We start from the raw sequence: 21,458 nt of genomic DNA on the forward strand, positions 1-21,458 counted from the left end.
CTTTTGAAAGTTATGATGGCCCAAATGAATACTAACAGTACTTTTCCCCCCATTCTTGTTGGGTTCATGTGATTGGAGCAGAATTAGGCCATTAAGCCATTCTCCTGCCTTCTCTCCATAACCCCTGACACTGTTCTAATCAAGAATCTCTGCCTTAAATATATCCATTGACTTGGCCTGCAGTCTTCAGTGGTAATGAATTCCACAGATTCAAGATCCGCTGACTAAAGAAATATCTCCTCATCTTCCTAAAGAATGTCCTTAAATTCTGAGGCTATGACCTGTGGTCCTAGACTCTCCCATTAGTGGAAACATCCTCTCCACATCCACTCTTTCTAGTCCTTTCACTATACAGTAATTTTCAATGAGGTCCACCCTCATCCTTCTAAATTCCAGCGGGTAGAGGCCCAGTGCTGTCAAATGCTCATCATATGTTAACTCACTCATTCCTGGGATCATTCTCATACATCTTCTCTGGACCCTCTCCAAGGCCAGCACATCCTTCCTCACATATGTTATTCTGACTCGGAGGATAACATTCATATTGATTTTAAAGCATAGATCATTATTCAACAGTTTATTCATTATTTGATTAGTTTGTCAAGGAGCTTCCTGTTGGTCAATGGTAAGGGGAAGATCATTTTTAATTTGACCTCAGGTCCAGGAATGCTCTCACATTCTGGTCCGCATCATGCCTCAGTGGAGATACCAAAGAGCATCACTATTGCATCAAGAGTTCTTTCCCAAACCAGCTGTCCTTTGGGCAACTCGAGTTTTTTAGTTTTAGAGATACAGCGTGGTAACAGGGCCTTCAGCCCACCAAGTCCACGCCAATAATCAATTACCCGTACAAGTATTCATATGCTACACATTAGGGGTAATTTTAGAGAAGCCAATTAACCTACAAACCTGCACTTATTTGGTACGCGGGAGTAAACCGGAGCACCCGCAGAAATCCCATGCAATCACAGGGAGATGGTACAAATTAGTGGACATTGACAGGTAGATCAAAGATATTGACCACCCCACCATCAGAGATCTGTTGGAAGTGCTACCTCACCACAGCAGGTATCATTCATGAAGGGCCCATACCAACCTAGCCACACTCTCACATCAGTGTTATCATTGGGAATGTGGTGCAGGAGCCAGAGAATCATTAGCACCATTTTTCTACACACACTCTATAACGTTAGTTTAATTTAGTTTAGTTTAGTTTAGATACAGTGTGGAAACAGGCCCTTCAGCCCACTGGGTCCACGCCGACCAGCGATCCCCGCACATTAACACCATCCTACACACACTAGGGACAATTTACACTTTAAACAAGCCAATTAACCAACCGGGCGAGGAACCGGAAGATCTCAGAGAAAACCCATGCAGGTCACGGGGAAAACGTACAAACTCCGTACAGACAGCACTTAGTCGGGATCGCACCCGGGTCTCCGGTGCTGCAAGCGCTGTAAGGCAGCAACTCCACCGCTGTACCACCGTGCTGCCTAACTACTGACAAATCGTCTGAAGAAAGTTCCCAACATGAAACATTGATTGAGCATTTCCCTCCATGGATGCTGCCTGGCCTGCTGAGTTCTTTCCGCAGTTTTTGCGTCTTAAATTCCAGATTCCCTTAAAATCCAAACATTTCACAAATAAACTTGGTTTCTAATCCTCCAGAGCCATCTTGAAGAAATTTCTAATTTCAGTCCTGAGATTACCCGTTTGACACTGACTTGTGATTCAGACGCATCAGAAGAAACATCTCTATACCTACCGTGTCAAGCCTGTGAAATGTTTACGCAGATCACCTATTCTTCTAATCTCAAAATTAGTCATCTTAAATTCCACCCCTCCCAGGTTCAACCTGGAAAGCTTCACTGCACGCACTCTAACAACTATTTCAGTCATACAGCGTGGAAACGGGCCATCCGGCCCAACTTGCTCACATGTCCCGTCTGCACTAGTCCCACCTGCCTGTGTTTGGCCCATATCCCTCTAAATCTGTGCAATCCATGTATCCACATTCTTAAACATTCCGATAGTAGCTCTTTGCTGAAAGTACTTCCTATGCTTTCCATGCAAAAAACAAACAGCAGCTGGAAATTAAAAAACAGAAACATTTTCAATCCTAATAACCGTTGAGAAATCAATGAAGTCCTCAAACCCAAATGTACCAAAGTAGACACAAACCAAAACTAATTTATCTAAATTCACAAACAAGATAATCTGATATACCACATAAAAAATATTTATTCAGACACAAACGTTTGTGCAGTGTACAAAAATTGCATCTCAATTTACTACTTGAAAAATCTCAGTCATTTGCTTGCATAGTTTGGGTTGTAAGCTTCTTTTTTTATAAAGTGGAGGGGGGGGGGGGGGGGTGGGGCGACATTTTAGCTCCATGGGAAAGTAAAATAGAACATGTAAATCTACTGTTGGACATGATCCACATATTACTGACACTATTTTTTTGCAAGGCATTTTATAGGACTGAGGCCAAATATTTACATCAAGTTTCATCCATCCAAAATGTGAATTCACTTTCAATAAATCAACTTAAAAGCAGTGAGGTACAAAAATAAATAGGAGAGTACACAAATTGGCAGACTCATTTGCAAGAGCTTCTGAAACATTTTAAACATTTAAAGGCCTTTCCTTAGATGACTGTATAAAAAAACAATCCAGATTGGACAACTTATCAGGTGAAATATTATCCTCCTTTGCTAAAGTTCAAGCCTGCGATGCAAGCCTGGATTTATGGCCACTGCACTCATGCCGAGACAGATTGAAGCAACGACAGTATGAGCAGAAGGCCCTTTCTGAACATCACTGGCAGTGGCAGAGAACATTCATTGATCACTCCAGGCCAAACAACTTACACAGATAGTGACGTAGCTCCAGTTCAATGCTGACCTCCAGTGCTGTCTGAGTGGAGCTTGTACATTCTCTGTGACCGAGTGAGTTTCCGCCCACATCATAAAGGCTGGGAGATTAATTGGCAAATTGTCCATGATTTGTGGTACGAGCATCAGGTTGGAGTTAATGGACATAAGAGAGAATAAATTACAGGGAAATAAGTGGGGGAATGAATTTGCTATGAGAGTCAGCAGAGCCTTGAGTGGCTGAACAGCCTCCGAAGCTCAGAGACAAAAAAGTAAACAAATTCAAAACACAACATATCCGAGAAAGGTTTGGTTTTAGCCACCCGTAATAGCAGATATCCAAACAGTGGATATAGTTGATCATTAGTCATTTAAAACATACAGGCATGAGAATGGCCCGTTTACATTTAATCAAATTAAGGTTTACACATCAGATCTGGTATTTATGGAAAGGTTGCAGCTACAGATTTAGAAAAGAAAAGCATGTTAATAATTTGATATTATCAAAATCTAGAAAACAAGGAACCAGTTCAATAATCCTTTGTGTTGGGAGATTAAACCAATAATTCTAATCTGAATGCTACATATACTGCAAACATAAAAACCGGGTGAAATTAATTTAAACGTACAAAATGCCATCGAAACTCAGAGCTGGAGTAAGATTGGCAGAGTCTGAAATGTTGCCATGTTACTTCACTTTGCTCTAAGAGAATGCTTATTGTTTCTCATCCTACACCACCTTTACATACAGTTCATCCCAAAGAATAAACCGTGGCAGAGAACAAAATAGTACTTAAAAATTTACATGAGTTCGTATGTCATTAATTTTCTTCACCATTTCAGTAATATGTTCACTCCTGAAATAGAAAACAAAGACAATATTAGAATGATTTAAAGAACATAGAATAGTATAGCGCAGGAACTCGCCGTTCAGCCCATACGAACATAATGCCAAATTAAACTACACTCTTCAGCCTGCATATGATCCATATCCCTCCATTGCTTCATATTCATGTACCTATCTCAAACCCTCATAAACTATCAAATCTACTTCCACCACCATCCCTGGCAGCGTGTTTCAGACACCGACCACTGCGTAAAATAAATTGCCTTATACATTTCCTTTAAACGTTGACTCTCTGACCTTAAGACTATGCCTACTAAAGTTTGACATTTCCCTCTGGGCAAAAAACTCTGACTGTCTATCTTATTTATCCCTCTCAATTGTGTAAACTTCAATAAGGTCTCTTCTCAACCTCCGACACTACAGAGAAAAACAATCCAAGATTGTAAAACCTTTTATAGTTAATACCCTTTAATCTAGGCAGCATTCTGGTAAATATCTTTTGCACGCTCTCCATAACTTCCACATCATTCCAGTGATGGGGCAACCAGAACTGCACACAATACTTCAAATGTGTCTAATCAAAGTTTTCTAAAGCTGCAACATGACTTCCGAACACTTTTACTTATGACTGATGAAGACAAGCATACCATAACACTTCTTTACCACTATCTACTTGTGTTGCCACTCTCAGAAAGATACACCCCATGATTCTCTACACCAATACTGTTGAGGGTTAAAGGAGTTTCTATTACAAGCAGCCCTCCCTGTTTCACCTTGAAATTTGATCATGACTGATGAATATCTTATCCACCGACCTCAATTCCAGATTATATAATACCCTTGCCCCAAGATCACAAGTTTCTATGTCAGGACAATGTGTCATTTGGAAGTCTTGTTGCACATCCTCATATCAATGTTTTTAATTAAACTAATAGATCACAAAACATGGACAGTATCTGTGGAGGGAATAGACAGACAAAGGTTTGAGCAGGGACCCTTCTTCTGACAGATGTCTGAAGAGGGGTTCCAATCTGAAATGGCATCAGTTCTTCCAGCACAGTGTTTAGCTCAAGTTTTCAGCATAAAACCCCAGTGTTACTTACTGCTCCTTAAGCACTGAATGGATGCATTTCTTCTGAGACACACTGAGAGTGATGCTCTTTTTCCGTGCACTTTCCTCCGGCTGTATTTCCTTCCGTTGATATTCAGTCTTCATTTGCACCTGAGGAGGAAAATATTAAGGTTCAATTAAATGGGGTGAAATCCTAAACATGCTATTTTACACAAAAGAGACTGCAGCGTCACTTGCATCGTGGGGTTTAACATTTCTTCCAACCGTGCCACCTCAATCATCGTGGCACTGATCTAATCTGCAGTCGAGATCAATTCTACAAGTAGTGCCTGATCTACCAAACACAAGGAAAGTATCACACGTAGTGGAGACTAGGGATAAAAGTTGAACATTTGGAAAATGGTTTGCAAAATACATGGAAAAAGATTTCCCCTCCTAGATCAATGACTGCACTGAAACAAGTGAAGATAAATTATAATGGAAGATGAAAGGTGATTGTAATGGGATAAATGAACAAAAAATGTTGGCACATCAGTGGTGCTCATCGGAGAGCACAATTATCTAAACTTACAAATGAAAATACTTTTCGATGCTGGAAATCTGAAAAGGTGGAAAATCACACATCTCGACAACTGAAACCATTGAACTCAGTAATGAGTCTGAAAGGGTGCACTGTGCCTCGATGGAAAGCAAGGCCCATGCTTACGCCAAGCTACACTGAGTGTAGGAGAGGAGGACAGAGATCAGATTTGGAGTGGAACCGAGGAGACCACAAGAAGCATTCAGTCAAACTGAGCTTGCAACCCCACCCATTGTAAAGCAGACCACAGTAGACACTGAATAGAACATGCCATGATGGTACAAGTAAACTATACATTCACAAGAAAAGTATTTAGATATCTGCACTGTGTAAAAGACAGATGCTGCATCTCATTCAATTAAAAAAGAGGGTGCGACAGCATGGGGAGTGGGACTGGTGGTGATGGAAGATGAACCAGTGTCCCTGGGGAAAACATACCTTTCAAAGCAGGGAAGGGGGATATATTTTTAGTGATGGCTCCTTATAATCGATGATGGAATTGGCTTAGCATTATCCATTGATAATTGTAGAAGCGAGATGGTCTTGACCCAGTCGACAATACCAATCCTCCTATGGTTCTGGGAGAATAAGGAAGAAGGGAAAGCCTTCCTATACCATGCAGTGGGGAAGGATTCCGTCAACCATGTTGAAGGGAATCTTCAATTGAGGAAAGACATGCAGATGGCCTGGTATGGGTGGCAACATCACTACAAAGGGGAGAGGGAAACTAGGGAATGGAGTTGAGGGGGGAATCATTTGTCATGGCAGTTAAAGGATTAAGTAAATTTTGACTGGAAGCTTCATGCCCAAAGTAGATTATAGAGAAGTCAAGGAATGAAGTGAAAGGGTCGAGGCAGAAGAATTGAAGGCAAGAGGCATGAATATGAGCAAAGTTGTGGAAATGTTCTACTTCGGAGCAAGATTAAGAAAGATGCAGCACAAAAACATGTTGGTCAGCCTACCAAATCAGTACCGACCATCAATGCAGGCTCGAAGGGCCGAATGGCCTACTCCTGCACCTAATTTCTATTACTCAAAGAATAATCCTACATGGACCCTATTGGTTTAAAAAATCCAACATTCTCTCACTCACCTACAAATTAAGTTTACAACAGCACATCTTTGTAATGTGGGAGGAAACCAGAGTACCCGGAGAAGACCCACAAGGTCACAGGGAGAATGTGACACAGGCAGACCCAATGTCAAGATTTAATCTAGATTCGCCCCTGCTAGTTATGCTACTGTGCTGCTGCAAGCCACAAGTGGACATACACAACAGAAAGCCCAAACTACTGGAGGAACATAGAAGTCAGGCAACAACTGGATCTCACATTCACCATTTCTAACAAACGGAATACAAGGCTTCACATGCAGAGCGCTGTTGCAGGGACGTGAAACATTGACTATCACTTTGTCTCAACCGATGCTGCCTAACCCGCTGAGTACAAGTAGTTTGAACAAAAAAAAATGCTGGACGAACTCAGCAGGTCAGACAGCATCTGTGGAGGGAATGGACAAAGTTTTGGTTGGGACCCTTCTTCAGCCTTTGAATAGGGGCCCTGATCCAAAATGTTCTCTGTCCATTCCCTCTTCAGATGCTGCCTTACCAGCTGTGTTCTTCCAACACTATATTTTACTCAAGCTTCCAGCAATTGCAGTCTCTATTGTCTCTTCAAATAGACAATATTTTTTTTTCCACATTACAGCACCTGTAGTCTCTTGTTTCTGGCAAGTACACCAAAGTTTTCTAACTTAAAGGAAAAAATGCCGAGTCAAACAGTCATCTTTTGCACAAAACCTCTGAAGCACGGACCACAAGTTGCTTTTCAGACCAATGCCAGAGCTCAGTGATGCTGCTTTGGAACCACTGTGAATGGAGCTAACTTTGTAATGTGCACTTTATTAAAAAAATATCAGATCAATAAGAAATATTTTCAGAAAAAGCATTTAGAAATTACCATTAAATGATAGATGGCAGAAAATTATTCTTGCCTGTGTAATGGTGCTTTCCAAGTCACCGAGCTGGTCATTGAGAACAACAAGTTCTTTCTTCATATCTCTCTCACTATCAGACAGCACGGGAAGATGTGAATTAAAACTGTGCAAAACTTTCTTCACCCTGTAAAGTGGAAAATATTAAAAATAATCTTTTTGCAAAAAGACTAAACAGGTCTACTCAATTTGTGATTTTCACGAAAGTGCAGTTCAAATGAGGTTCTATTCTTGACATACCTTTTCATCACTATTTCTTGGTTGTATTTTACCCCCTCATATTTGCCAGCCAGTTCTTCTGCCATTTCCTGCAGAAGTTTTCTGTTGAAGAGAGTTAACAGTGGTCAGGACCTCCACAGCTTGACAACCATTTTCAAAAAGATGTTCTACTTCATGAAAAATTGTTGATCATGATCTCAGTCAAATCAAACTATCTGTCATGTTAAATTCAATCAATATTTTAAACAAATATCTCAATATATTGATATCCATCCTGGCACACAATGGGCTTCTCAGACTTTTAACGCTTTGGCACAGCTATATTATCAAACTGGATATTATGATTCATGTCAAGGAGATCAAGACATCCTGCTCAGATCCCTCAATTAGCCCACTACTTATAACCAAGCCTTACAGTTAAAAAAATGTCTGTGACTTAAACAAACGAGGCAGCAGGATACTATTCACTGCCCCTCATATTGAGTGGTATATAAATGCGTTCAGTTTTGTGTCACATACTTACCTCTCATTGATGCACTGTTCAAGATCAAACTTCTGCTTATTCTTCTGACTGGTTAAAAGCTTCACCCTGGAATACATAAATATGCATGGTAGCCTCACTCACAAATTGCATCAGTCTAGTTCGTAATTTGAACACTCAGAAATGAAGGAGGCTGCAGAAAATGGACTTTTGCCCAGTCTTTCACATGTACTGACTTCATCATCAAAGGGATCTACTGGAGGCACGGCCTCAAAAATGCAACTAATATCAAGAACCTACACCAGTCTGGCAATGCCCTCATCTCACTACTATCATTAGGAAGATTGGGTATAAGCCTGAAAACAGTGGCCTCCAGGTTTGATTACAGTTTCTTTCCAGCAACTATCTGTTTGTACGGAGTTTGTACATTCTCCCCGTGACCTGCATGGATTTTCTCCAAGATCTATAGTTTCCTCCCACACTACAAAAGACGTACAGGTTTGTAGGTTCATTGGCTTGGTAAATGTAAAGATCGTCCCCAGTGGGTGCAGGACAGTGTTAAAATGCGAGGATCGCTGGTCAGCGTGGACCCGGTGGGCTGTAAGGCCTTTTTTTGTGCTGTATCTCTAAAGTAAAATATCAGGCTCTTGAACACTCAACAATACTAACCACAACCCTACCCAGCTTCTCTGATCTGCTATGGACTTTGGTTTGGTTGCACAAAGTAATTTATTTTTGCTGTGTTACGCTCTGGCTACCCAGTGTTACTGATTATCAATTTATTTTATTAATGATTATTGTAGGTCTATTTGTGTGAGATTGCATTAATGAGAATGAAAGCTGCCATATGCATGCCAATAAACACTCTTGCATTGACAAAATTGAGGACAATGGATTATTAGAGCACGGAAAGTATTTGATTCATAGAATTCCCTGTAGATCAGTAGCCTTTTGGCCACCTCCATCAATTCACAATAAGAGTACTTGTCGGGGCGGGGTGGATGGTCTGGAGTCAGGTGAAAGAATATCTGGATCAGTGGCAGAAACAGTTGAGTCAGCATTCATAAAACTGAAGGAAGAAAATTAGCACCAGAGAGGAAGAGCCACTGTCCCCAAAATAAAAAGCGTCGAGGAGAAGTAATTTATTTATATTACAAGTTGCTATAAACAAACTGGAAGATTACCTCCGTGCTATCTCTTCTCTTGCAAGAGCCTGTTTGAGGATGTACTCTTCTCTGAACACCTGGGTGGCTCGACTCAAGAGCTGCAAACACTCCTGTGGTGGCGGAGCTCCCTCTGCATCTGAAGCTCTGATTTAAAGAATGAGAATGTGTTAACTGTGTAGCCCGTAGAATTCAATGAACTAAATTCTGTATCCAGGTCATTCAATGCCTAGTCATACAACTGAATCGTAAACAAGATGTATTAGCATAGTAAAATCATGTATAATTCAGCCAAAACAGTGTACCAGGTGTACCACGCCAGTAGGATTACTAACTAGTGCAGGTAAGAAATCAATAAGTAGCACACCAGAAGCATTCAATGTCTCTGACAGTCAACAGGAACACTGTCCTCCGTACCAGATCCAACGTTCGACATCATGTTTGCAAATCACATTTAGAATGGCAGCACCAGGAGGTGGTGACAACATTCCTGATGGGGAACTAATAATTCAGCAACATGCCCCCTGCAGCTGGACTATGTGGTACTAATCTATATCAAATAATTCATAAATTACAAATTTCAATTTGTTTTTAACAAATCTTGCATTATAAAGTTAGTGTGGATGTTGTTGGATTGCCATATAAGCCCAATGAGTTCAACAATGTGGAAATAAATATGCTGTTTTTATCCTTTACACAGATAGGTTTATGCATCTCCAAAACAGAGGAATGAGATTGAATCCAAGCTGCCTTTTGAAGTGGGTTAGATTACCAATTCCTAAAGAGCACAAGAGTCAACAAATGCTACTCAGGCCAGTATGATTCAAGAACTAAAGTATTGAGTCCAAGTGCCCAATTTCAATACAGTATAACTTTCATCAAAATGCTCAACAAATTTGGATTTAATGGGAGAAAGGAATAATTGGGCGTTGCAATTTTGTGCTTCAAATTGAAAAGACCTCGGACACTTATGCTGACACTGATGAAGTGCCACAGAAAAATAAAATCACCAAGCAAGCCAACCATGCCATTTACACTTGACTGTTATATGTGGGAAGGTGGTTTAATGGACAAACAGATCAACCAACTTATTATTGACCTAAAACTAAACTTGCAAATATTATTTTCTTAAAATATTCAGTGCTACAATGTACCTCTACACATCAATTTATAAAGGAAGTGGAACAAAACATTTAAAGTCACTAAATTTCTTCAGATGGAAGGAATTTAATTCAGACAATGAATGCATTTTAACAGAAGCATGGGCACAGTTAAATATTAAAATGGCACCTCAGAAGGAGTGGATTTGTTGTATTGCGACGCAAAATGTTTGCAATGTGTTGTTCAAAGGAACTGCTTGTGAAATTTCGCAGTGGCGATACAATGGAGCTGGTGTCTGGGTTGGAACACAGTAGTGGCGGTGAAACTGGCCGTGTGGTGGTTCTGAAAATAATTGATAAGCATGTTACACAACAATCAAATCAGGAAGTATTCAGCAGCTGCAAGCATTCAGATGCACATCATGCACCAAAGATATCAAAAAAAGTTTTTTAACTCACTGATATTTTCTATTTTTCATCTTCACTGCACCCACTTAGGAAAGGAAGTAAGTGTAAGTAACCATAATTATATTAGCTTCAAAACATTCATGGAAAAAGGCTGGACTGGGCCTTGAATTGTGGGAAGCCTAATTTCAATGGCATCAAACTGAAACTTTCAAACGTTGATTGGGGATAGGCTGTTTGCAGGTAAAGGGCATCTGACAAGTGAGTGGCTTTTGGCAATGAAATGAAAGAGTTCAGGGCCTGCATGTTTCTGCTAGAGGGTCCTGTCAGGCAAAAAGGAAATGCGAGCCTGACATAGAGAGCTGGGATTAAGCAAACACCATGAAGAGTAGAAGTGATACATTTTGGAAAGTTAAACCGGTCCAGGACATATACAGTTAATGGCAAAGCCACAGGGAATGATGTTGAAGAGTGGCCTTGGGGTACATGTACATTGTTTCTTGAAAATGGGAATAGGCAGACCAGATGGTGAGGAAGGTGTATGACTTGCATGAGTTTGCTTGTTGAGGCACTGAGCACAACAGTTGGGATATCACCTTTGTTGTAGAAACCATTGGTTAGACTGCACTTGGAGTAATGTAGTTGGAGTTTCCGTCGTTCTAGAAACACTACAGGAAAAATGCAATTAAGCAAGAAAGATGCAGAAATGATCACAATGGTGTTGCCAGGACAGGAGAGCTTGAGGTACAAGGAGAGATTGAATAAACGGTTTGTTCTGGAGCAAAGGAGACTGGGGTAACACAATCTTCTTTGATGTATTGTACCCCAAGTTCTACAATTTATCAGGAGCCGATATTAAACCTCAGACATTCCCAGTCCAAGGTTGGTATCATTTTGAGTTTAACCATGCAATTCCAAAACTAATCACTGCTCTTCATTGCCTCAACTGGGAGTGGCAATTTCCATTCCTTGTCCTATGTACGAGTAGGTTACTGAAGAGGAAATTCACCCAATCCTGTTACAAGAGAAACTTGCAAACTAAAACGAATACTTACAGTAATTGTCTTATGATGCACTCGTATGAATCCGTAATGCAAATCATTGCTGCTCCTAGCGATAGGTCAGAAATTATCCAGAATCCTTTAATTGGTGCAGGCTGGCTGTATAAATAGTAGAAACAGAAAAATAGTGAAACCAATGCCTTTAACAGTCTGTTCAAGAAGGAACTGCAGATGCTGGAAAATCAAAGGTACACAAAAATGTGCAAGAAACTCAGCGGGTGCAGCAGCATTTATGGAGCGAAGGAAATAGGTAACGTTTTGGCCCGAAACGTTACCTATTTCCTTCGCTCCATAGATGCTGCTGCACCCGCCTTTAACAGTCTAGTGTGGTATCTTTGGGTAGCTCAAGAAACTCCAGTGTAAACATGTGTCCAACCCCATATTCATTCTGTATATTTAATGTAATGTCAAATAAAGTAGAATAAAGCTTAAAATAGAAAATAAAGCAGTAACGGTCAAAAAATAGTATTGTTTCATGAAAAATTCAAAAGATTGACTTGTCAGTTCATTGTGCAAATCCCTTAAATGGCCTCCCTCTGTGAACCAGCAGCCTCGCGGTGAACTAGTTTAGTTCCCTGTATACATGTTATGTCTTTATTTATTTAGCCCCGTTTCATCCGTATTTTCCAGTTTTGCTTCTTCGAGGTAAGAAAATACTGCTTAACTGGGTGTATTTATGGTTCATTTGTTCAAAACTACGACGATTTTGTTGCTTTTATTACTTTATGTTTCAGAGCGCATAATTGTTAGACCAGTGTCTGAAACTAACTGTTATGTTCTTGGTTTTAGTATGGCAAAGAGCAGAGAGACACAAAGCGGCCAGTGAAATTTCTACTGTAGGTAAAACCCAAGAAAGATAGCTTAAAACTATGCAAAAGTAACACAAACCCATTCACGTTTTATCCACGTTTTTAGTGGTAAGGAATAGAAAGCAGCAATACCTGAACGGCAGTGGTTTGGTACAGAGAATATGTTCCACTATGCATCTCTGCTCTGCTGCCAACTCCTGGAGGCAATGTTTATCTTGTTCTTCTATTGGAATAAAGGCAAAACTCGAAATATCTTCATCGAAATAGCAGTTGTACATATACATTAAAATATCAATTGCAGGAAAATTGTTACAGTAAAACTCTGTTAATTGGAACATTAGTAACCAGAGGGACATCTTTATGAACTAATTATTCTAATTAATACTCCAACGTAATTTAAAATCACTATTTAAAAATTTCCAGCAGGGCCTGCATGTTCAGAGGGATTGCGGGACTGCCACCATGTACAGAACAAAGATTTTTCAACAATTCAACAGCAAATTGTAAGAGTTATACTCTTTGTGCAAAATTATAATTGGTCCAATCAGCAAGCATATCTTGATAAAAATCATACCCTTTTTATCACCTGAAACACAAAGATAACAACCCAAATGAATTCTTCTAATTTCTAGCAAGTCAGGGTGTGGTATTTGGTACTTTTTGAACACTAACTACATCATTTGACCCAATTAAAGCCCATTATTTACCATGGTTTTTACGTCAATTATGATGGTCAAGAATGCAAAGCCCAATGGGGTCAAAGGAAAATTGGTAAACTGGATTAAAATTAAGCTCAGCAGGGGAAAAAGCCAATGGGAGCTTGGGGTGTGTGGTGAAAGCAGTAGGGTTTTATGGGATTCAATACTTGATCCTTTGCCTCTTTATCCACCAGAAAGCTGATGTAAAAGAAAACAGGGACCATGTAACCACAAAGTGTTGGAATAAATCAGCAGGTCAGGCAGTACCTGTGAAGGGAATGGATAGGCTATGTTTCAAGTCACACCTGGAAAGGCTGCTGGGCTACCTGGATGGAGGTGAGGAGGTGGTGGTGTAGGGAGAGGTATAACATCGCTTGCAAATGCAGGGGAAAGTACCTGAGGAGGGGGCAGGTGGGCGGAAATGGAGAAGTGAATCAAGTAGCTGGAGGGAGTGGTTGCTGCAGAAAGGGGTGGGGATGGGAGAATTACACTGATGTGGGGTCTCTATCTAGCCAAGGTGAGCGAACAAGAAAAGCGAAGTAGCAGAAAATAAGGGTGCTCATTAAAATCCTGCTTCAGTAAATTTACTATGTTGCAACAATACATTCATCCTTCAGCAAAACTGGTGTATCAGAGGAGTCCAGTCTTACTCCCACAACACACAGAAAATTCTAGATTTAAAAAAAATAAACCGCCAAGAGAGAGCCACACTTGCAAGGCCACCTTTTGAAATGATGGACTTACCGGTGAGGAGAAATTGTTCCAGTTGGTTGACCCATGTTAGCCCAATGCTGTGTACACCAGCAATATGTGTGCAATGATAACGCGTCAGACACAATGGATCTGGAATGAGAATGTTATATGAATGAAAGGCAGCTAATCAGAGGTTACACTGAAAAAAAGTGTCACAAATCTAAGTCATGTACATATACTAGTACAAAGGGAAATAGAGTTTACCTTTGTGTAAAGTGATTGGACAGGAGAAGTCGGATTGTAGTTGCTCATCGTCATCTCCTGTGGCCAGCTTCAGGACCAATTCTAATTCTACGCATTCGAATACATAGAGTGAAGGAACAGGCTCGCACCTCAGGTCCCACGATTCATTACTCTTGAGGCAACATGAAGAAAATGACCCTTTATTTTCCAAAGTTTATAGTATTCTACCATTCACAAGATTCAATTAATTCTTCACAAAAAACAGTTCCTGGATCAGATCAGCCAACATACGATACAACATTTCAGAAATTGAAGTCAAAGTTGATAAATGTACATCAACTTTTCAACCTAGAATCGCCCACTCAGCCCACATGGTTATGTCTGAATGTTTGACGGGTCTCCTCTTGTCCCCATCTTACCCGATGCCCATACCCTTTAATTCCTTGCCTTATGGGCCTCTGATACCAATTAAATGCATCTATTCAACTGTACCCTGAGCAGGCTGTTTAATATTCTAACTAACTCAAAAAATTCCCTGAATTTCCAACAGTATTTATACACAATCATTTTACAAATTTGGTCACTCTCTCAACATTATAATAAATATGAAGAAAATAGTTTTATCTGCTAGACCCCATTCAGTCCAGCTTCAGCCTTGTTTTCTCAAATGATTGTAACCTGGCCATTCTCCTATCACCTTGGTTAATGCTTTTCATGCCTTTTTCATCCTTATAATATGGAGAGAAAAACTGCACATATTTGGTCGGGTTAGGTTTAGTATAACTGCTATTTTATCAAATGATGCATTTGGAAATAAACCAGTCTTCTGGCTTGAAGATAAATCATCTTGATAACTTAGTTAGTAATTCTATTGTTTTGCTTTCATCTGTATCCCTGATTTTTTTGCTTTCGACCATAAGCAAGCTTCTCAAATTGGAAGGATATCGATTACCAAAATCCACCCCCATATAATCCTATTGAAATTATTTTGTCACTCAAGTAACCATTCTGCAAGTTAGCCTTTTTAATTATTCCTTTGGCCAGTTATCTTATCAAGTTCCACAGCTGCTCCTGCTGTTTGTTGTATCTTTCTTATCACAAGACTATTTCTGCCATAAGAAAGAATTGTGAGACTAGTAGATAGACACAAATTGTTGGAGTAACTCAGCAGATCAGGCAGCATCTCAGCAGGACTGGAGAGAAGGAATGGGTGTTTTGGGTCAAGACCCTTCTTCAGACGTGTGTCTCGTGTGACAAGTAGGTTGTTTTCAATTGGTAATGCCCTTTAATCTACAATTTGAGAGGGAGAAGGGAAAATCAGAAGTGTCAGTATTACAATTGAGCAAAGGCGATTATGGAGGCATCAGGGACGAGCTGGCAAAAGTTGACTGGAAAGAGACCCTAGCATGGATGACAGTGGAACAACAATGGCAGGTATTTCTGGGAATAGTACAGAAGGTGCAGGATCAGTTCATTCCAAAGAGGAAGAAGGATTCCAAGGGGAGTAAGAGGTGACCATGGCTGACAAGGGAAGTCAAGGGAAATGTAAAGATAAAAGAGAAGTATAACATAGCAAAGATGAGCGGGCAGCCAGAGGATTGGGAAACTTTTAAAGAACAACAGAAGATAACTAAGGCGGCAATACAGGCAGAAAAGATGAGGTAGCTAGCCAAAAATATAAAAGAGGATAGTAAAAGCTACTTTAGGTATGTGAAGAGCAAAAATTAGTTAAGACAAATGTGCGTCCCTTGAAGACAGAAACAGGTGAATTTATTATGGGGAACAAGGAAATGGCAGACAAGTTAAACAGATACTTTGGATCCGTCTTCACTAAAGAAGACACAAACAATCTCCCAGATGTACTAGTGGCCAGAGACCTAGGGTGACGGAGGAACTGAAGTAAATTCATATTAGGCAGAAAATGGTGTTGGGTAGTCTGATGGGATTGAAGGCTGATAAATCCCCAGGGCCCGATGGTGTGCATCCCAGGGTACTTAAGGAGGTGGCTCTAGAAATTGTGGACGCTTTGGTGATCATTTTCCAATGTTCTATAGATTCAGAATCAGTTCCTGTGGATTGGAGGGTAGCTACTGTTATCCCACTTTTTAAGAAAGGAAGGAGAGAGAAACTGGGAATTATAGACCAGTTAGCCTTACATTGGTGTCCAAATTTAAGGAAGGACATTGCTATTGAGGGAGTGCAGCGTACGTTCACGAGTTTAATTCCTGGGATGGAGGGACTGTCATATTTTGAAAGAATGGAACGACTGGGCTTGTATACACTGGAATTTAGAAGGATGAGAATGGATCTTATACAAGATTATTAAGGGATTGAACACGCTAGAGGCAATAAACATGTCCCTGATGTTGGGGGAGTCCAGAACCAGGGGCCACAGTTTAAGAATAACGGGTAGGCCATTTAGAACGGAGATGAGGAAAAACATTTTTCATCCAGAGATGCGAATTTGTGGAATGCCTCAGAAGACCGTGGAGGCCAATTCTCTGGATGCTTTCAAGAGAGAGTTAGATAGAGCTTTTAAAGATAGCATTCAAGGTATATGGAGAGAAGGCAGGAACAGGGTACTGATTGTGGATGATCAGCCATGATCACAGTGAATGGTGGTTCTGGCTCAAAGGGCCGAATGGCGTACTCCTGCACCTATTGTCTATCAATGAACTAGAAAACTGAAACTAATCATAAATCCTAACTGCATATATCCTGATCTTACCATCTGATACTCTTCTTCATCCCCCTCAAGAACCACACAGTGATACAGCATCCCAGATTGAGTAGCAATGACCAGAACGTTTGGAACACAGTGCAAGCAGAGTATCGCGCAGGCATCATATCCATAATTATCCTCAGCAGCTGGATGCATAGGCAACGGACCCAGCAACCTCCCAACAAGTCCAGTACTGGAAGAGAATATTGGAATAAATGCGATATTAAGCTGAATTATAGGCATCTTCATTTTCTCCCGGGGGTGTAATACATACTTAAATTGAGAATTAAATTTGGGAATTTCATTAAAGGGCAACATACTTATCTTTGACACAGCATTTATTGTTGTGAGCTACGCAACATTATTCTTAAAAGATCACAAAGATTGATCTGAATGGAATGAAATTTGCACAATGGTTACCTGTTGTGAGTAAGGCTGCAGTATATTAAGTACGTCTCGCCATTTTCATAAAGGATATAGAGTGGATGGACCAAGACCTCTTTTGAACGATGCCTAGGAGCAGTCATCAAAGGACCAAAATCGAATGCAACTGCGATCTCACCCAATGATGCTGCATATGACCTGCTGTAAAACAATTAGAAAACAAAGCACAAGAGACAGTTAATAACCAACAAGCAGAAAATAGGAAGAGTATTCAGACATGAACGTCTTTATCAATGTGGAAATTCTAGTCTCGAAATAGTGTCAGATAACTGTGAGGGAATAGAATAACTATGACCAATTTAACAAAAAAGTGCTCAAAAGGCCAAATGAAAATTCAATGATGGTATCACAGCCTAGCAATTGAAATCACCAGAGATCAGAAACTTTTTCTAAATAGAAACTGGGACTACAGTCACGGGTCAGATGCTCATCTTTTGACTCGTGAGCCTTCAGCATCTACAGGGCATAAAATCAGAGTGGGTATGGATGAGTACAACTCCAACAATCCAGAAATTTAACAATGCCTAAAAATCAGCAGATTGGTAACTCTATTCTGCACAATAATTTTTTTAAATTTCCTTAACAACTTACCAAGAGAATATGAAAGCAAGTACATGGTAATAGTAAGTTCAATTCAAAGTTAGTTGCCATCTTTCTGAAAATATACTGATAAACCTACATTATCACTGAACCCCCGAATGATTTTCTGCGGTCACACACCTAGTTTTGTGGTGTTGAATACTAAGCAGAGTTTTTTGAGGCATGCTCTGAAACTCTGCAAGCTTGCCTTCATGAAAGTAAAAGAATGGCATAAATATTTGCTATTACAACTCGATGAACTCTGTCTCCTTTGGGCCAATGTTGTGGCTCCAATGGCTCAACTCGAGTTCAATAGAACGTGGTCAGGCCAATCTTTAATTTTATTCCGAAGCAGGTCACAAATGTAGTTGCCCAAGAAAGTAGATTGTGTCTGAAGGTAATGGTAATCAGGATGAGTAATAAATTCTGATCCAGCATATTGCACAGAAAGAAAACAAAATATATTAAAAAAAATCTATGCAAATATATTTACCTTGTAGATGGTACAATACTTTCCTCTTCACTCTGACTAAGGCAGAATATCTGAACAGGAGTCTGAGGTTGCTTTAAGTCATAAAACCTATGAGGAAATGATGATAGCTGATCATAGTGGAATATTAATTCAGCACATGCTCTCTTAATAATTGCTTGGACAATGATATAATTAATATTAAAACATTGTTGGAAATACTCAATGGGTCAGTCGAGAGAAAATTTGAACAGGTCATCTCCCTGAAGCATTATCATTGTTCCGCTCTTCAGGGATGCTACTCTAACATTCCTAACATTCTAACATTCGGTGTACATTTTGGACCACCGGGTGGCGCACGTAATGGCCGCCTCGACAACAGCCTGTCGGGTCCCTTCTCTGTTTTTATTATTTTAAGTATGCCTTAAATGTATGTTTCAATGTTTCTTGGTTAGTTTATGTGGGGGGGGGTAAACTTTTTTCAGTTACCTTGACGGAGATGCGATTTTCTCTGTTTCGCATCTCCACCCCTCCTGCGGCCTAACAACTTGGATTGGTGCGACCTTTCCTGGAGACCGGCCCGGAGCTTTAAGCTGCGCGGCGCGGCGCGGACGTCCCATCTCAGAACGGGCGATCCTTTGCCGAGGGTCGCCAGTAGAAGAGCTCCGACCGCGGGGCCTGAAGACTTTAACATCGTGAAGCCCGCGGTCTCCGGTAAGAAGTGGCCGACTCGGGAGCACCATGCCGCGGACTGTTCCAAATCGTCCCAACGCCGGAGTTTTGATCATTCCGACGAGGGCCAGGACATCGGGCAGTCGGCAACGGCAATTGCAGAGTGTTCAAGGCCCCGACCGCAGTAAACAAAGAGGAAGATGACTGAACTTTATTGCATTCCATCACAGTGAGGAATGTTGATTTCACCGTGGTGGATGGTTATGTTACATTTTATTTTATGTATGTATTGTGTTCTTTTCACTTAGTATGGCTGTATGGTAACCCAAATTTCAATGTACCTTAGTTGGTTAAGTGTCAATAAATGCAAACTTGAAATTTCTGATTTATAACATCTGCATTTTATCTGCTTTACAAGGACATTATGTTGAGCAATATTCCTGTTTACAATCTATCAACAATAAATTATGATACAGAGCAATCCTTCCCACTGCTGTCTCAACGATATGCTTTTCATCCTCCCAAGCCTCCAGATCATATCCACATCAAATATCCATATCCATTAAAAAATTGGTGCAGCCCCAAATGGCCACAAGGAAATATAAATAAGAGTATCTTATCGTGACAGACAACTCCTAGTCTACACTGTTAAGGAGTCAAGAATTATTTTGAAATTTCAAACTGGTCAAATGGAAGGGGAAACATAGCAGAACACTGTCATCGTGAAAATTGAATTGTTAAAAAACACAATTCTTAAAGGCTCAATAGCCAACTTACTTAGACTGTGAATCAACAAATCATTAGTCCAGCTATAAAGCATTAACATTTGCCAATATTATTTTCAGCTCAATTAGTTTATCTGGCAATATAATGGCATTACCTCACAGAATTATCTGAAGTTAATACGACAACATGAGGCTCCTCAGTTTCACTGGGGTACCAAGCAGCATGTCTTGGTGTCAGTGAAGTTGAACTTGTGAAGAATCTTTCAGCTATAGGCACCGTCCTGTGAATCCAAAAAAAATAGCTTAGCACCCACAGCGTTTTATTTTGGATAAACCATGATTAAACATAATTAAAAATGTGCATTTTAGTGTGCCCTCATCAGCACAGTGAACACAACTCACTGCCTCAGGTTTACTAGAATCCATTACAAACAGTTATGAATTTCTTATTTCCAACACTTGTAGGTTTCAATAAATATATCGAAGTCTATTTTGCTTCACAGATCTGTGTTTTGACATTCTATTTCTCAATAAACTGTTGAAACATTGCTGTGTAAAAGGTTTAATTTAAATATTTTCCATATGGTAACTTACTGCTATAACAACAATAAAATCACATTTTATGTGACACATTTTCACTTTCAAAAATCACAAAAACTACTCACAAACAATTGATTTCGGACTTTCCACCCTCAAACTCAGATCTTTTGCCCCAACGCTGTGGCAGCTCCAACACCATCATACCTTTATTTCCAATAAGTAGCACATGATGTCGTGTTGGACTGAGCAAAACTTCATTCACTTCAAACAAGGGTGGATTTATACATAATAGTGTCTGTAGAAGAACAAAGTTAACAATTGAATACCATTTATATTAAATCCTATAGTGAGATGCAAGGAGCTACAGTCAAGAATGGAGCTTTCATGTAGAATCAGGTACCAGTTAGAAATTAGAATCAACCCCAGACACACTCCTTTTGAACCATTTGTTCCTCGCATCACCCTTTAATAGTATGGTTTTGCCGGCTTAGCAAATGTAAAGTCTCATTTATCACCATTTATGTAAAGAAATAATGTAAAAGAGACAAGTTTCGAAGATTTTCCCCTTCTTCCTCACTCTCCCGGCACACTCTCGTCTCCTCCCTCTATCGCCTCAACCGATCCTCCTTCTCCCCTCATTCTATACCACCCTGCCCGATCTCTCCCTCCCCCTCCTCTCCTCATTCTCTCCCCTTGACCGATACCCTCGCCCTCCTCCTCTCGCTCTCCCCCTCCATCTATCTCCACCCGAGCCCCTCTACCATCATCAACTCCCGCTCGACCCTTTTCCCTCACTACCTGATACGGGACCATGCCGGTGTTCAGGTGCTTGAGGTTGGTGGTATAAAAGACGCTCTTCGTCCCATCCCAGAAGAAAATGTCGCTGTCCAGACAGAAGAGGAGATTCTTGGCCGGTTCATTGACTCGCCGGTCGCCCTTCCTCAGCTCACCCAGCAGCGGGTGTTTGAGCAGCTCACCCCACCAGCGCTCACACACATCCGCCATCTTGCCAGCCCGCCGTCCGGCGATGACGTCACTATGACAGCAGCAGCCGCTGCCATGAGC

The 21,458-nt window shown here is 40.5% G+C and overlaps 1 protein-coding gene across 1 annotated transcript; it reads right to left on the minus strand.

The window, feature by feature from the left end:
- Positions 1–2,226: 2,226 nt before the first annotated feature.
- Positions 2,227–21,436, minus strand: nup88 (nucleoporin 88). The gene is made up of 17 exons (XM_055657822.1): positions 21,192–21,436; positions 20,519–20,688; positions 20,009–20,134; positions 18,481–18,567; positions 17,385–17,549; positions 16,971–17,157; positions 14,264–14,414; positions 14,051–14,149; positions 12,741–12,831; positions 11,794–11,898; positions 10,524–10,676; positions 9,255–9,380; positions 8,113–8,178; positions 7,611–7,691; positions 7,371–7,497; positions 4,830–4,948; positions 2,227–3,736 (listed from the first exon to the last, which is right to left on the minus strand). Exons 1-17 carry the CDS (start codon positions 21,396–21,398, stop codon positions 3,673–3,675), a joined length of 2,124 nt encoding a protein of 707 aa, XP_055513797.1. The 5' UTR covers positions 21,399–21,436; the 3' UTR covers positions 2,227–3,672.
- Between the last annotated feature and the right edge of the window lie 22 nt (positions 21,437–21,458).

The sequence above is a fragment of the Leucoraja erinacea genome, chromosome 28 (assembly GCF_028641065.1).
Source record: "Leucoraja erinacea ecotype New England chromosome 28, Leri_hhj_1, whole genome shotgun sequence".
Lineage (NCBI taxonomy): Eukaryota > Metazoa > Chordata > Chondrichthyes > Rajiformes > Rajidae > Leucoraja > Leucoraja erinaceus.